This window comes from Microtus pennsylvanicus, chromosome X (assembly GCF_037038515.1).
Source record: "Microtus pennsylvanicus isolate mMicPen1 chromosome X, mMicPen1.hap1, whole genome shotgun sequence".
In the NCBI taxonomy this organism is placed as follows: Eukaryota; Metazoa; Chordata; class Mammalia; order Rodentia; family Cricetidae; genus Microtus; species Microtus pennsylvanicus.
This window is the reverse complement of record NC_134601.1, coordinates 41,108,222-41,125,103: the sequence shown is the minus strand read 5'-3', so window position 1 is coordinate 41,125,103 and position 16,882 is coordinate 41,108,222. Positions and strand designations below refer to the sequence as shown.

General features: G+C 40.3%; 1 protein-coding gene across 3 annotated transcripts in view; it reads right to left on the bottom strand.

The window, feature by feature from the left end:
- Positions 1–12,320, bottom strand: part of Dcx (doublecortin) — a 76,822-nt gene extending 64,502 nt beyond the window's left edge. For 2 of the 3 annotated variants that reach the window (XM_075957664.1, XM_075957666.1), the window contains exons 1-3: positions 12,009–12,131; positions 10,046–10,431; positions 2,002–2,342 (exon numbers count right to left, since the gene is read on the bottom strand). In XM_075957664.1, coding sequence (XP_075813779.1) covers positions 2,002–2,342; positions 10,046–10,409 — 705 coding nt within the window. In that variant the 5' untranslated portion in view covers positions 10,410–10,431; positions 12,009–12,131. Of the gene's footprint in view, positions 1–2,001; positions 2,343–10,045; positions 10,432–12,008; positions 12,132–12,185 lie in introns of those variants that run through there. The other variant, XM_075957665.1, reaches the window with a different exon arrangement.
- Between the last annotated feature and the right edge of the window lie 4,562 nt (positions 12,321–16,882).

Genomic DNA, 16,882 nt, shown 5'->3' with positions numbered 1-16,882 from the left:
AAGGCTAAGCTTTGTTTTTTTTTATATGATGTTTGAGTGTGGGTATGTGTCTATGAATACTTGTGGTATGTGTGTGAATATTTGTGATGTGTGTGAATACTTGTAATATGTGTGCCTATATGTACGAATGCTTGTTGGGGTGTGTGTTTGTATGTGTGTGAATGTTTGGGGTGTGTTTGTGTGCATGTGTGTGAATGTTTATGGTATGTGTGGGTGGGCAGGTGAATACTTAAGGTGAGTGTGCTTGTATGTGTGTGAATGATGTGAGTGTGTGTTTGTGTGTGTGTGTTCCTGCATATGCAAATTCTTGGGTATATGTGAATGCTTGTGATGCATGTCTGAATATTTGTGGTATGTGAATGCTTGTGCTGTGTGTGAACACTTGTGTTATATGTGTGAATTCTTGTAGTGTGTGTATGAAATGCTGTGGTGTATGTAAATGCCTGTGGCGTGTGGTTGTACGTGTGTGGTATAAAAGAGAGAGAAAGAAAATGCAAATGGAGTATGTAGGGGGCACATGTGCCCATGTTCATGTAGAGGACAGAAGAAGATCATGGGTAGCATGCTCTACCTATTCCCCTGAGACAGTCTCTCAGTGATCCTGGACTATGGTTCTAGGCCTCTTGGAGCACAAAAAAAATAAGTAGAAAGAAGACAAATTCATCAAAATTTCTAAGTGCATAGCATATAAATGACTTTTCCTGCAACTTGAAATCCTGTAGTGTGCAATATATATCAGTGCAATATATATATATATATATATATATATATATATATATATATAGAGAGAGAGAGAGAGAGAGAGAGAGAGAGAGAGGCAGACTTCAGCATTTAAATACCCAACAGTAATTTTAATATATAGAAATCTATATTTTGAAACTCTCCAATTGTTCAGTTATGGAAGATATTTTAAGAGGTAGGATAGTGGACTGTTAATAATCCTCACTTGATGAGTAACTGAAATGATTTTTTGAACAAATAGAACTAGTCACTGTTACAATTCTCTTAGAACATTTTTGTTACATATTTACAGATATCTATATTCAAGAGAACGGTGCATCTGTCTTATGGAGATGCCTGGCTGCATTCTTTACCAGATACTAATATAGGTGGCACCTCAGCAGTGTAACCAGTGACATGAAGAACCTGATTTGGAGGGGAACAGATGGCAGCATCTTTCTTGGGCTAATTTTAGAATCCTGAAATAGTTCCTATCTCACACAAACCATCCATGGAACCAAATTAAAACAGCTATGTTACATGGAAAAGGGAGAGAAATATATATCTTAGAGTAAGACAAAAATACAAGGCCCTGCAAGTTTCAGTGTGTTCCCCTTTTCTGTCTCCTTTCATGTAAGTTATAGGGTCACTTCAACTACCTTTCATCCAAATGGATGTGGAATACCCACATGGGAGTATCTTTAAAAATGAGTGGAAGAAATCATATTTTTAGTTATGTATATAAAATGATCAAGATTGCATCATGATATATATCAACTTGTAAAACCTAGTTTTAAAAACATTTTTTTCTTAGCAAATAAAAATCTGGGGTCTTACTGACCACTATGCCTCATAAATCAAAATCAAAAGTAAAATGAATTTCAAAAAGCCAATTTCTGATTCATTGCTTTGTCTGTTGAGATCTTTCTCCCAAATAAGATAAAGAGTATTAGTTCAGGATAAAGGGATATGAAAGGAGAGATCCTCAACCATGTGTAATGGTTTAAGGAGGTATAAAATGAGAATCTAAAACAGGGGTTCTCAACCAATATAAAGCTGCTTTAATATAGTCCCTCATGTTGTGCTGACCCTCCCCAGCCATAAAAGTATTTTCATTGCTACTTTATAAATACAGTCTTGCTACTGTTATGAACAATAATGAAAATATCTGTGTTTTCCAATGGTCTTAGCCAACACCTGTTGAAGGGTCGTGGCCCACAGGTTGAGAACCACTGATCTACAGTGGGGAAAATGAGAAAAGTACTTTGTACAGGCACTGACCTGCTTTCCATCAAGGGTATAGAGTTTCTTGACGACGCCAGTTTCCAGTTTGATCGCCTCTGTGATGTCAGTGAGGACCTGCTCGAAAGAGTGGGCTGTTTTCTTGTTGAGAAGCACCCGCACTGCCTTCCGAGGCTTCACCCCGCTGCGGATGATGGTCACAAGCTTGGGGCGCACAAAGTCCTTGTTCTCTCTGGCCTGAGCACTGTTGCTGCTAGCCAAGGACTGGGGAGCTTTCATGTTGGCAGATGTTTTTACGTTGACAGACCAGTTGGGATTGACATTCTTGGTGTACTCAACCTTTTTAAAGAAGTTGTCTGAGGAACAGACATAGCTTTCCCCTAAGGGAAGAAATAAATGGTTAGGTGATTAATTCAGGAGCAGATAGGTTGATGAAAATCAAGCTACTATACACTCACATCAAAATAAAGCTTTGGGTGAAATGTTGAGATAATAACCAACCTTATATCCAGGTTGACCCTCCGACAACTTGATTTCCTCAAATTCAAAAGTAATCAGCTAAACATTCTTCACTTGAAAGGCATATCTAGTTGAAGAACCTTGTAAATCTAAGTGTTATGAAAACAGCAAACACCTCCACGTATGATTAAATACAATCAGCATGATGCTATCGGAATGTAAATGCTTGGCCCTTTAGATGCTGCTCATTAGCTTCCATGTACCATTGGAGCATGTTGAACACGTCTCTGTGTCCTGATCTTCCTATGCTACGTTTGTACTCAGAGTCTCTTCCTTTTGCTATATTATGAACCAAGGAAAAAATTTAAAGCTAATTTGTTTTTATTTCAAACTGGAGTGAACTAAGCAAGCTTACATATCAGACATTCAGTACACACTTGGTTAAGAGCCAAACTATCTTTTGCACAAACTATTGTGCTAAACGGTAGAACGATCTAAATGTAAAGGGTGTGTTTATGTGTATGTGTGTGTGTGTGTGCATGAGTTTAATGTCTAAATGTGTGTATAAGTATGTAACCTACTGCTTATCCCTCTCCCAATGAAGAAAGTATCTAAATAAGCTACATGAGCGCACACACACACGCACGCACACAGCTTTCTTAGTGTTTGCAAGTCTAGCTCTTCCTTAGAAAATATGCTTTCCTATAACTACTACTCCCTTTCACCTTTCTCCATTCTCCTAAATATTGCACATTACATCTGTGTATTTGATGCCATCTCCATCAGTTGCTTTTTGTTGCCGCACTGGTGAGTGGGAGACTGCATTAAGCAGCTTGATTGAATTGAAAAGGTCTAGTATGAGTTTTACACTTACTGTGGGCTGGGGGAAGTGACTAATACAGTAGAAGAAATGCAGTGGCCAGAGGCAAGAAGGGGAGATTAGATGCTTGGGACTAGAAACTGAAGAAAATTAGGAGAGAGTTATGCTCTGCCTACGGGAGGACTATATTGGAAAAAAAAAGCAGAAATTGCTGAGTAAAGCACATTAGCCTCGAGGTATACAGAAGTTCATCCAGAGGTTGAACTGCAGAAACAGTGATTTTATCAGGCTTTATGTCATCAGTAATAAAACTAAATACATAGACAAATATATAACCCTTAGCCAGCGCAAAAAGAATTAAACACAATTAAAGTCGGATTGCTCTTCTACTTCCTTTGGTCTCAGCAGAATTACATAGAGATATTCAGAAATAACAGGCTGACAATTCATTCTCTTTGCAAATATTGATTGCACCAAATCCTTTAAGTCATGTAAATTAATACGTTTCTCAGTTAGTACTAAGACTCCAGTGGCAATCTCTAGGGTAGTTTTGAGGGGAAGAGTATGTGTGTAGGGGGAAAGTAACACACAAGGATGCTTAATCTCTCTTATGATCTGTTACAGTAGGGGAACCAAGAGAGATTGATCAAGGGCAATCATAGGCACTTGACCTACTTGGTGCGCATGTGCTCAGTCGGGATGGAAGTTGAGTTTCCAAGCTAAGAGTCCCTGACTTTGTTGGCCTCAATGGCATGCAAATCCAGCACAACACCGGTGCTTAGAAGCTAGGATCTGTAAAATGTGACACACAGATAAAGGGGCCCTTTTGATTCCTCTATATATTCACAGCCAACATCCTCCCCCACCACATACACTAGAAATGACCTCTTGCCTCTGCTCTTCATCATATTCATGAGCATCTTCCAAGAGGTCGCTGCCTTTGAGTCAGATGTTTTCCATTACTTTCCATAGACTTTCAAACTCTGTCAGACAACTGGTGGAGTGGAAACATCCAGAGCTTTATATTTATGATTTAACTCATGTGCAAACTCTTCTGAGGAGGCAGCTGTGTTGCCCTATTAGGGGGCTCTGGTCTTTTTTTTTACTCCCCCTCTGAAACCTCTAAGCCTCTGAACTACAAGTATGATTAACTACCCCCAGATGAAAATGAATATGATGGCAAATAATTACAGTATCATATGGCACCCGAGAACTTTCCACGGGGTTCTGCCCTAAGCCAAATCTATGTTGAGCACCTTCTGAGGGTACATTTTAATCACTCCCCTCTCTACTTTTGGCCTGAATGCATAGCAGTGGAAAAAGAACAGCTGCTATGATGTCAGTCAGATTGCGATCCCCAACACTTTCTAGTTGTGTGACCTTTGGCAAATTACCTGACTCCCTTGGCAGCAGTCTCTTGTCTGCAAGGTGGGGGGTGTTAATAATAAGCCCGACCTTATAGGGTTGCTGTGGGCACAAGTCCAGGGGTGGATGAAAAGTGCTGAGCTCAGATACTGGAGCATAGTAAGCACTCTGTAAATTCTCATTATTATCATTAAGGCCCTTGTCTAAAGGGACCAATAACTAGGAGGAAATGGGAAAGAGAAAGAGATAAAAGCTAAGAGAAAGGACACAGCGTGATGAGGAACCAAAGCTAAAGAAGAGCAAAGAAACTCATCAAGGGCAACTGTCTATGACGTGAGATGTGCAGACTGTATAACATGAACATTTCTGGGGTCCTGTGCTTCAAAGATAGGATTGCCTGCTCTGCGTGTAATCGCCAGACGCAGGAAACAGGAACAAAAGGATCTCTGTGAACTGGAGGCAGCCTGCTTCACAGAGTGAGTTCCTGACCAAAACAGGCCTACCTAGGGAAACCTTGCATATTAATTAATTAATTCACATTTCATGGTGCTAGAAAAGACTCTTGAAGTTGCAAATTACCAATGCAGCAGCTTTAGAGCTTGCACACAGCAAGGCCATTGCTGCCTGCTGCAGCTGCTAATGCCCACTTAGGGCAAGACATTTATGATGATGAAGAACAGTGATTTAGCCAGGCAAGGTTATGCACATCTATAATCCCAGTACTTTAGCGAGAGAGGTAGGAGGGGAAGGAGTTCAAGGTCATCCTCAGTCATGTAGCAAATGTGGCATTAGCTTGGGCTGCAGGAGACTGAAAGAAACAACAAAAACACTCGTGCCTTATTAGTAGAGCATGGTTGTTCATGCTTGTAAATCACAACCGTCAAGAGGATGAAGAAGATAGATTTTAAATCAAATCCCAGCCAGACTCTCAGGAGCCATATGACCTCAGGCATGTCATATAATCTCTCTAATTCTTGACTTCTTTATCTACAGAGTGAAGGCATTTCACATAGTGATAGCAGAGTCTCTTGTAAGCCTAAAGATGTATAAGAGGAAATTTCCGTTCTGTTTTCATTCTCAAGCAGGCTTGAGGAAATAGTTATTGCTTTAATCAAATACAAAAACCTAGATGCCCATCTCCAAGGAACTTCTCGCTTTATTATTGGAAAGGTCTAGATGTGTTGCTTTGTTATAGATAAGATTGCCTGGTTCTGCAATATTTCCCAGGTCTATTTTGAGAGCCGGTGCTTCCTACATGGTTACTTAGCACTTGGAGCTGTGTGAGGCATATTGCCCCCTCCCATAGCTGAGATTCCACCATGCCACAGCTTCCAGTGGTTAGTTTCTACCGTCTGGGAACCTAAAAAAAAAGCTACTTCTGAGCTAAGCAAAGTGACAATTTGCTGGAATTCACCTGCTTTAGGATGAGGGGTAAGGGACATGAAATGGTGGAAACACAACTAAAAGGGTATAAAGGGAACAGGTATTATGTTCAAAATGATCCCATGAGAACCCTTCCTCACCTTTAGGAAGGCTCCTTTTCCAAAGAGTCATATACATTTATAATCTCTTAATGCAAAGACACTTTTCCCTGTGCTTTCTATTCTTTTCTGGGGATCCCTAGCACAAGAAAGAAAATATTGATTGATACTTTATTGCATTATTACATTGAAATATTAAATGATAGCTTGTTGTATCATGATGCCCATGCATCACTCCTGAGTGTCTTAAAACCCCTGCTTTGGGTGATGCACTTGATTTAGTAATAAGACACTTAGTGAAAAGGCGGTTTCATCTCATTGGAACAAGTGCACTATGGAAAAGCAGCTGGACTATACAATGTCTATACTATAGAGCTCAAGTTATCCAAGGCTGTCCTACTTTTATGTATTCCTCCAATGTTATGAATAATTAACAATGCTCAAATTTGTCTTAATACACAGAAATTGGCTAGTCACAAATATAACCCTGAAATTGAGAAGTGTATATAAATATGGAAGTGAAGAAAAGATTAGATACGATGGAAATGAACAAGGCTTCTCTAATGAAAGATAGAGAAAAGGCAAACAAAAAAAATACAACTGATGAATCTCCTTCATTGACCATCTGGGGATACAGTTAATGAGGGCCACATCCTCTGTGGTTTTGCCAAGACCCCTGTTGTATACAAGAAGCTGTGGGAAAGGCTGACATGAAAAATGAGGTTTAGACTCAAAATGTTTCCCTTGCTGCTTCCCACATCCAGCGGCAGACAGTTGACTAGAGCCACCAGACAAAGGGAGTGTCGGGGCTGCCATAAGGTCAGAGTGATTAGCATTTGCTCTTTGTTTTATCCAATTTTAGGCTAAATATTTAATATTTTGATCATTTGGAAACGTGTTGTGTGAGCCATTCTTCTGAAGTCTACAAAGCAAAAAAGAACAGAAATGGGGATTTCTACAGCTAAGAACTCTGTATCACTGTTTTTAATGGAAAGGACTCATCAAAATCACCTCATCTAACATGCTGCAAGTCATAATACTCAAAAGAATTTCTCAATAAAGAGTGCAAAAAAAGTGAGTTTAGAGTCCCTAGACTTCGAGGTCCTGTTTCAGTTGATCTGTAGTGTATTCCAGGACCACTGTAGTCCAGACTGGCCTCAAACTCACAATCTTCCTGCCTCAGACTCTTGATACTTGGGTTACAAAGTGCGAACCACTGCACCAGACTAAAGCAATTATTTTTAAAAGAGAGAACATTAGTACCATTGATGATAGAGACAAGCCCATAGTCATATAATTAAAGAGGTTTAGGTTAGAGAGACTCAGACAGTAATAGCTACTCTTTATTGAGCATCACTGTGTATAAAGAAGAATGCAAAATGCTTCATATCATTTCTTAATTGATTCTCAAAGAAATTTTTTTCATTTTATAGATTTAAAAAACTGAGACACAGGGTTCCTACTGATTTCCCCAAGTCTCTACAGGCTAGAAGCTATCAGATCTGCATCTGACACAAATCTCATTCCTAATATTTCATTATCCATTGTAATCTGCTCCAAGATGAGAACCCAATATTCCTGATTCTTCACCAGGAATCTTTCCAAATATTCTCAATTTAAATCTTAACAGGAAACAGTATGAATTAATAATTTTGATCTTCTATCCATGTTCTTCTAGAAGTAACCAAGTACAGGGATTTCTGATCTTTTATCATAGATAAGTTACTCTGACAAAACAAGAGCAAAGAAAACCCTTTCCATGTCTTCCTCATCCCAGGGCCCTTCCCAAATTACCTTTATGGCAGAGGAAAAATGATCACATTTGCAACACTCCCCCAGAAATACCTCTGGATTTCCTTGACATATGTCTGCAAGAGCACTGGCATCCACTGTCACTTTGGGCTCGCAGAAGACAAGATGAGTACATTTATTTGATCCCTATGCAGATTCTATACTGTTTGGAAACACATCAGGAAATACCACAGCACCCAGAAGTGGTATATGGGTCCAATTTAGCAGGTACCAAGAGAACAAAGGTGAGAATAAAGCTGTGGTCTGTTTTTTAAAATTCATACTAATCACCTACACAGATTAAATTGACATGGTTTATCATCAACTTTTCTCAATATACACTCACTCATACATACACACACATATACATGTATATGGAATATATATATATATATATATATATATATATATATATATATATATATATATGGAATATATATGGAAATATTTGTAAAAGGTTGATTGAGGCAAATCTGTGTGTAACATTGACATTAAAAATAACATTTTCACTCCTACTCAAAATACTATGTCTGGTTCATATTCTGGCCTAGCATGTATTATGACCTTTAAATGTTCTCAGACAATGAAAATTAAGACAAACTGGGAGATTCAGTGTGCTTTGTTTATAAAAGTTATTACAGGGAAATCCTTCAACTTTGACTGAGGTATAGATTTTCCAACAACCGAAGCACACCTTATCGATTACTCTGTTGGACAGCTCCCTTGACTGAGCATCCAGATTTGAAGTTGACCCCAACTGCCCTTCTTTTATTTTAATATATGCATTAGAACGATTAACCTTTTGATGATCAGGAAAGCCTAGGATCAATGTTTGCCTACCCTCTCTGTATATGATCTAATCATCCTCCTCCATATGGATTTTCAAGATCAGCTATGTAGAAACCTCTTAAACTCAGACGAAGCCACTATGTGTATATTGTCTCTTATAAGTTGCTTACCCAAGTCACTTACAATTACACTTTGAAAACCACAACTACATGAGGGAAATAGAACCTCTGATAGGGAACACTTTCATGTCTCTTTGTGAAACCTCAACACAGTGAGGCAGAGGTGGGGTACTCCTACTAAGTCACCAAATGTGCTTTTTCTTTTTCCTCATTGGCTATTTGTAATCTGGAATCCCTAGAAATCTGTTTGCACTGATTGACCTTTGCTCTGAGATTGAGGGCAGTGAGGGAGGAGGGAGCATTGAATAAAGTAGGAAAGACTGAAAGAACATTTTCATTGTCACTATTCCTCTGAGGGTACCCTTTAAAGTACCTGTGGGTCAAATTGGTTGCAATAGTTTCTATGACAATATAAAATGTTAACAATAAGACACAAGATCTATTTTCTAAATACCCATAAAAATGAAAATATGCTTGAACAAGTTTTGTGAGGATCTGGTTTTTTTTATTCTGTTATCACATGGGTCCACAGTTGTCAAGGTTTTCAGCAGCCAACTCATAAATTTCAGTTGCAATTGCAAACTATAGAGAAGATCTGAAAGAATTTAGGTAGAGTGACTCATACCTACTCTAATAGAAATGGGATTCATTAAAATACCAGACATACCTACAGCTTTCTTTCGTATTTCTCCCAATGATCTCAGCCTCTCAGACACACCCTGAAGTGAGCTTTTTAGAAGCAACAGCTGAGCAGCAACCACTTACCTAAAAGTCTAATCCTCTGCAAACACATCCAGGAGGTCTCGCATTTGGGAGATGTATTTCTAATGAGCAACCACTCCCAAACAATTCCTCAGTTGTTCACAGGAAATATGGACACAATTGTTTTATCTGTTAAACCAACCAAACATCCTTCCCCCAATGATTCCGTGGCCTGCACTGATGGTGCCACACAGAGTTAATTAGAAACGAGATCTAGAGTGACTGTCGCAGTTCACATTTTCCTTTGTATACCCAAGCAGATAAGCACATTTAGCATTAGCACACCCGTGTACATTTCAACCTCAGCGGAGATGCAACCGCATGAAGAATGACAGCTAACTGTCCTGTTGGTGACTTTGGAATCAGAAGCCTGAGCATCAGTCAACCTGATACTTTGGCAAACAAATAGCCTAGTTTCTTTCAAGGGAGACTAAAAATGTAACCATAAGCAAGAACATACTTTGTTTCCAGGAGCTGCCACCCACTGCTTAAATTACCTTCTTCCAGTTCATCCATGCTTCCGATCTTCCTGGACCCATCGATGGTGTAAATATAGCGCACTCCCTGAGGCAGGTTGATGTTGTCGGACAAGGATCGAGTCAGGTCAGCCAGCAACGCGTCAAAACTACGGAAACGGTCAGAAGAAACAGCATACACAATCCCCTTGAAGTAGCGGTCCCCATTGCGGTAGAAACGTACCTTCTTGGCCTTCTTCTCATTACTTAGTGCCTGCAAGGTTCTGGTTCTGTAGAAGCTACAGTGGGCACTGTGAGTGGGACTGGGGAGCCCATTCATCCGTGTCCCTCTCATATTCCTAGACGCTTTGTCTCTTTCGTCAAAATGTCCAAAATCAAGTTCCATATTTTGATGGAACTACAGCAACCTGATTGTTAGAGAAAGGGGTGGGGATAAAGAGAGGCACAGAATAAGGAAGGGAAAGAAAAGAAAAGAAATTCAAATATTAGCCAGATCCCAAGCTGCAATCTGCTGCCTGTGAAAAGAACTGGTTGAAAAAAGCCTGTGACCCATCTGCTGCTTGTCCCTGACCTGCAGGAATATTGATCTTAATAGAGATGGAGGAGGGGGCTGGGCAGTAGTACTGGATGTTGGGGAGGAGGGATAGGAGCCAGAGATTAAAAAGGGTGGCACTTTTGGCAATGTTCCAAATTTGGGAGGGGGTGTTGAAATAGCTTAAAACCCTGTAACTTACTGACAGTGGCTCCTATCAAATTGTAACTTCGGGCAAAATACATTAAAACTGGCATCTGCTTCTTCACACATGGCCACATGACTAACAGTTGTAAATTAATCCCTAGCCTGACAAAATTCCCCTTGAAGAGAAACAGGGAGCTAGCCAAGGTTGGCACCCCAGCTTAGGGAACAGTCTTTGCATTGCAATACAATGGCTAGGAAAAGGGGTCTTTCAATTTTATTCCAAATCCTTTTTTCCCTCCTCTAATATGTGTATCCCCTCCCCCCAGAATAAACTAGGATTCTCTTTTAAAGGAACAGCCTCCAGGGAATACCCAGTGTCTTTGTGCTATTCATCAACCCCTCTCCCATCAAGCTGGTGCCGCTATACAGCATTCATAAGAAATAAGCTGGGGTTTGAAAAGGGGGAGGAGGATGTCGAAAAACCAGTTATTTAACAAGCTCTTAGCTCTGCTTTCCTCTTGTTTCTATTTGGTCACAGAATCCTTTTTCTCCTTTCAGGTGTTTCATCTCTCCCACCCCCACCCCGAGGCAGTGACACCTTTGAATGGAATAAATTAATTGTGGAAAGATTCCCAAATGGGTCCCTCAATAGCATATGGGACCTTTACAGGCAAGTACACCTTTCATTGTTCTGGGTTTCTCCCTCGACTGAAGGAACATTTCACCCTCACAGCAGGCAATTCACTCCAGACTTGTGTACTACCTAGGTGCATTGATGGAGGCAGAAAAATTGGTTATCTGTCATGCTTTAATCTGATCTGATCTCCACCCCCCCAGCTGAACCCCTCCCCACGAGAAAAAAAACCCACCCAAACAATGAAAACATGCAACCAATTAATACGACCAAAGCCCTGAATGCTCACAAAGGTAACGTGACATCCAAGGAATCAAACTATTAACATTCGTCTCACAGATGGGGAAAAAAGATCACAAAGCAAGAAGATTCAGCTGCTACATAGTGTCACATCGAGATTTGCAAGGAAGCAGAGAGACAGGAGGTAAAGGGGGACTGGAGTCAGTGTATTTGCCAGACTCAGTCCCCCTTTTCTCCAGTGTCAGGATGACCTATGCTGAGCTCAGCATTGTCTCTGTCAGACAACCTGCAACAGGAAGACCCCACCTCCTCAAGACAAGTATGGAGCATTTCCCCCAGGCGGGCTGTGCAAATAAAGCTATTCTTTAGAATCAGAAGTGCTATTATTCCAAATTAGCATCATAGAGAAAACAAAGGAGCAACAAACTCACTTTTCCAAAGGAAAATCCCAGGTAGAATCCTAGAGGACAAAAATCCTATAGAATAAGGCAAATGAAAGAGAAGAAGAAAGATCCAGACACACAGAGCAAGAGAGCTGTGTGCCTTGTGCTTTTCCCGTTTGACATCTGTTACATTCTGCTTGGAAATCACTCGAAAGCCCCACTCACCGGTTCTCTGCTGGTTGGGTGGAGATGCTGAGAGAAAGAAAACCAATCTCTCTATGCCTTTGTTGTCTGAGCTCCAAGCAAGAAATTCCTGCCAGGGTGGATAGTTGCCTTCTAGGTCCTAGTGCCTTGTCCAGCTTCTCCCCTGTAACTCAAGCTTAGTGAGCACCCCCAACCTCCTATGATTAATTACATGCTTTTTTTCCCTTCAATTCACAGCCTGCATTAACAGCTAGAAAGGTTTCATTTATAACCCACAGGAAATTGCAGGGTAGGAAAAAAAAAGATTGCACAGGCAAGCTCAGAATGCTCTAATGAGCGATGTGCTAGCCCTTTCTCTTAGAAAATTGGCAATTTTACTTGGCTAAAACCTTGCCTAATCTGCCTAGTGGCTGGTCTTAGCAAGCCAAACCAAGTTTCGTAGACATTGCAGCTCCCTTCCTTTTACCTTCTTCAAAGAAAATAAAATGTGTAAATTCTTTAACATTTGAGCTAGTGCATCCAACATTGGTTCTATAGGAAGTGAAGTAAGCAGGGATACTAAACGGACAGTACATGGGAAAACACTTCCAGAAATCATGAAAGCCAGAGTTGAAAGGTAGCACTCCCCTAAGCTTTCATTTGGTTGTTTTATCAAGGCAAAGTTCAGTTTTGTAGTCACGTAGCCCAGGCTGGCCTCTAATTTGATGAATTTTTTTCTTCCTTGTTTCTGCTTCCTGGGTACTAGTATTTGTCAGTGCTTAGGTCACAAAAGCCAGCATCACTCTAAAAACATGTTAGGCTGATGTAAAATATTGGTTAATGTTTCACCTTCCCACTCCTGGGTATATAACCAAAGGAGACTATAGCCTACCTTAGAGACTCTTACACATCCGTGTTTGTTGCTGCTCTACACATGAAAGTCAGAAAATGGAAAAAGCCCAGATGTTAGTTAACAGATGAGTAGATAATGAAAATGCAAGATATATGCACATGGGCAAAAAGAGAAATTGTGAGATTTTCAAGAAATTGAGTGGAATAGAAAATACTAGACCAGAAGAGGTATCCTAGGCTGAGAAAGACAAAAGGTTTTGTTTTCTACCATATAACTGTGTGTCTGCACGTCTATGTTTCTGTGTGCGTATGTCTGTGTGTTTGTGGGAATGAGTGAATGTGCGGGACAATTGTATATATTCTGTCGATTATGTTTTAAATAAACACTGATTGGTCAGTAGCCAGGATTGGTATAGGCGGAACAACCAGACAGGAAGTAGAGGTGGGTCAATGAGAACAGGAAAATTCTGGGAAGAAGGAAGTTCCCTCTGCAGTTGTGAGCCCACTATAGAAGAAGCAAGATGTGACCTAGCCAGCTGAAAAAGGTACTGAGTCATGTGGCTAACATAGACAAGAATAATGGGCTAATATACGTCATACGAGGTAATACAAAGCCTGAGCTAATGGACCAATCAGTTTAAAGTTAATGTAGACCTCTGTGTGATTTCTTTGAGACTTAACGATTGTGGGAACCTGGCAGGACAGAAAACCTTGGTCAGCAAGTGTAAGTAGAGGTCTGTAAGAAGGGAAATGGGTTTTAAGGATGGAGGGATGAAGTCTTCTTAATAGAGTGGAGTTCATCTGGTTCTACAAAACTAGCCAAAAGCCCATGTCTGTGGAGGGCATAAGGCCTGGGGAGAAATCAATTATTGTTGTTTTGCTCAATATGCCCAAATTTGTCAAAGTACCTTCTAAATGTTTATGTTTTCACCTAATAGATTAAGATAATTAAAGATTATGGCTGCTCTCAGTCATTATCAGAGAAATTTCTGTTTGCAGTTGTGAACGGTTAATGCAGAGATTCGTAACTGGTCCTTGTGATAAGAGTAAGTGACTTTTGAGTGCTCAGCACTGAGTGGGACATTTCTAGCATCCCTGCCAAGGTTCAGGAAACATCATTGAAGATGGGGCTGAAAGAGTGTAAGAGCTAGACTAAGCTGAGGAGTTTCTTCTGGACATGATACTCACGAAATCATAGTAGCTGTTGTTACTTGAAGAAGACCAGTACAAGATTAGGACCTACCTTAACATTACATTTCAGGTGGGGTAGGTGCTTAGGAAGACCTGCCATTCTCTGAGGAGTTATTGGCAATTAATGGTTTCTGAGAGAAGAGGACTCAAACCATGCTCACAGTATGACACAAAGATATGCCATAAGAATATTGATCCCCCTCAAAGTCTATATGAAGAAAAAGTTGAATAAGAACTTTTATGAAACCCCAAAAAGGTGTTAAACTAGTCATGATTGAATATAAAAATTTAAATATAGCTAAGATGAAAGAAAGGGGTTGATTATAAATCAAGATTTACCTTACCAAGATATGTTATACACTTATGGAAATGACTATATAGTTAAAGCATTGGCTTGGAAAACAGATCTTTGGAACCCAAAGGGTTTCAATTGGACCTTGGTATAGGAAAGTTCAATGGTGAGAGCAAGGACTTTGCAGCCAGACTACCTTGTTTCAAGTTCTGATTCTACTAATTTGGGGGGGGGGGTGTGACTTTGGGTGAGACTATTAAGAGGTGAGTACTTTGGTGACTTGATAAGGCCTTGAGTATACCCCTCACAAATAAGACTAAGCCCCCTGTTTCACTTATTTTGAGATAGGATTTTATTCGTTAACCCTGGCTGACCTGGAACTCACTATAATAGTCTAGGCTACCCACAAAAATGTGATGATTTTCCTGAACTACCACTCCTACCTGGAATTTATGCTCTTATGAAATACGTTCAAGGAAGCAACACGATCTTTTTTTACCCTTCCACCACATACACTGTTTCCTTGATCTTGAGCTTCCTTCTCATCATAACTATTGAAATAAATTTCTGGGATTTCTAAACTACCCATTCTGTTGTGTTTTGTGATGATAACAATGACAGACTAAGCAATTGTCAAAGAGAAACTCACACGCATGTTGAAGAAAACAGCAACAACAATAGCCACTAAAATATTCTTTAAAGCCGGGCGGTGGTGGCGCACGCCTTTAATCCCAGCACTTGGGAGGCAGAGGCAGGCGGATCTCTGTGAGTTCGAGACCAGCCTGGTCTACAAGAGCTAGTTCCAGGACAGGCTCCAAAACCACAGAGAAACCCTGTCTCAAAAAACCAAAATAAATAAATAAATAAATAAATAAAACGAATAAAATATTCTTTAAAGTCAGGTAGTGGTGGCACACACCTTTAATCCCATCACTCAGGAGGCTGAGGAAGGTGGATCTCTGTGAGTCTGAGGCCAGCCTGGTCTACAAGAGCTAGTTCCAGGATGGGCAACAAAGCTACAGAGAAACGATGTCTCGAAAAAAACAAAAAAAAATTCTTTAAAATGGTGAAATAATTAAAAACAACCAAAATACCTATCAATAGCACACTAATCTTATGACTTTTTCATATAACTTATGATAGTTCCAAAGATCTGTTTCCATAGACAACAAATAGACTAAAGATGAGCTACATGTAAGTTGTAATATGGTGAAGATGTGTAGTAATAAGGGGAGCGGCGGGGCTGTGTCCCTGCCACCCGGCCGCCTGCCTGGCTAGCTTTACCCGAAATAATTACACGGACACTGTATTCTTTTAAACACTGCTTTGGCCCATTTCTATCTAGCCTCTTCTAGGCTAATTCTCACATATTAATTTAGCCCATTTCTAATCATCTGTGTAGCACCCCTAGGTGCGCTTACCGGGAAGATTCTAGCCTAAGTCCATCCTGGGTCGGAGCTTCATAGCGTGCATCTTCCCTGGAGCAGGTAGCATGGCGTCTCTCTCTAGCATCTGCTGCGGAGAGGAGAGCTGTAGAGTCTGACCTCACTTCCTCTTCCTCCCAGCATTCTGTTCTGTTTACTCCACCCACCTAAGGGTGGGCCTATCCAATGGGCCTAGCAGTTTCTTTATTGCTTAGCCAATGAAATCAACAGATTGATATATGACACTCCCACATCACTTCCCCTTTTTCTGTTTAAACAAAAAAAAAGGAAGGCTTTAAGCTTAACATAGCAAAATTACATATAACAAAACAGTTATCAAGTAAAAGTTACAATAATCTTTATCATAACTAAGGAAAACTATAACTAACTATTCTTAACTCCATCAAAGACTCCAGAAAGATACAGTACTACATAAGCAAATAAGAAAAAAGCAACTTTCAAAACTCTAGAAATGACAGAGACATCTCGCTGCCTGGGCAGTCACCCAAAGTTCCTCTGTACTGTTGGGGCATCCATCTTCAGCCTTCAGGCCCATAGTATCCAGCAGACATTTCCATAAAGCAGGAAAATTCAAAGTCAGCTCAGTCACTATCTGTTGTGTCCTGCAGAATGTCTTGTAGACTCTTTCATGAATCAGGAACCCCGAAAGATCATCTCACCTTAGGCAAGTTCAGTAGTCCTCTCTCTGAGGGTTCTCTGTGTCCAGTTTATTCAATAGTCCAGGCAAGAGCAGTTTCTTGCCCAAATGGCTATCAAACTCCTCTACTACTGTTCCTATAGGTTTTGATGTAGCCTAGGCTGTCCTGCATCTTCCTATATATCAGAGACCGGTCATGAACTTCTGATCCTCCGGCCCTGACCTCATAAGGTGATTGTGACAGAAGTGATCCTTAGCAACAGATCACTAAAGGTGTCTCTCTGGGATCTGGTATCTGACTACATGTGTTGAAGGCAAAATT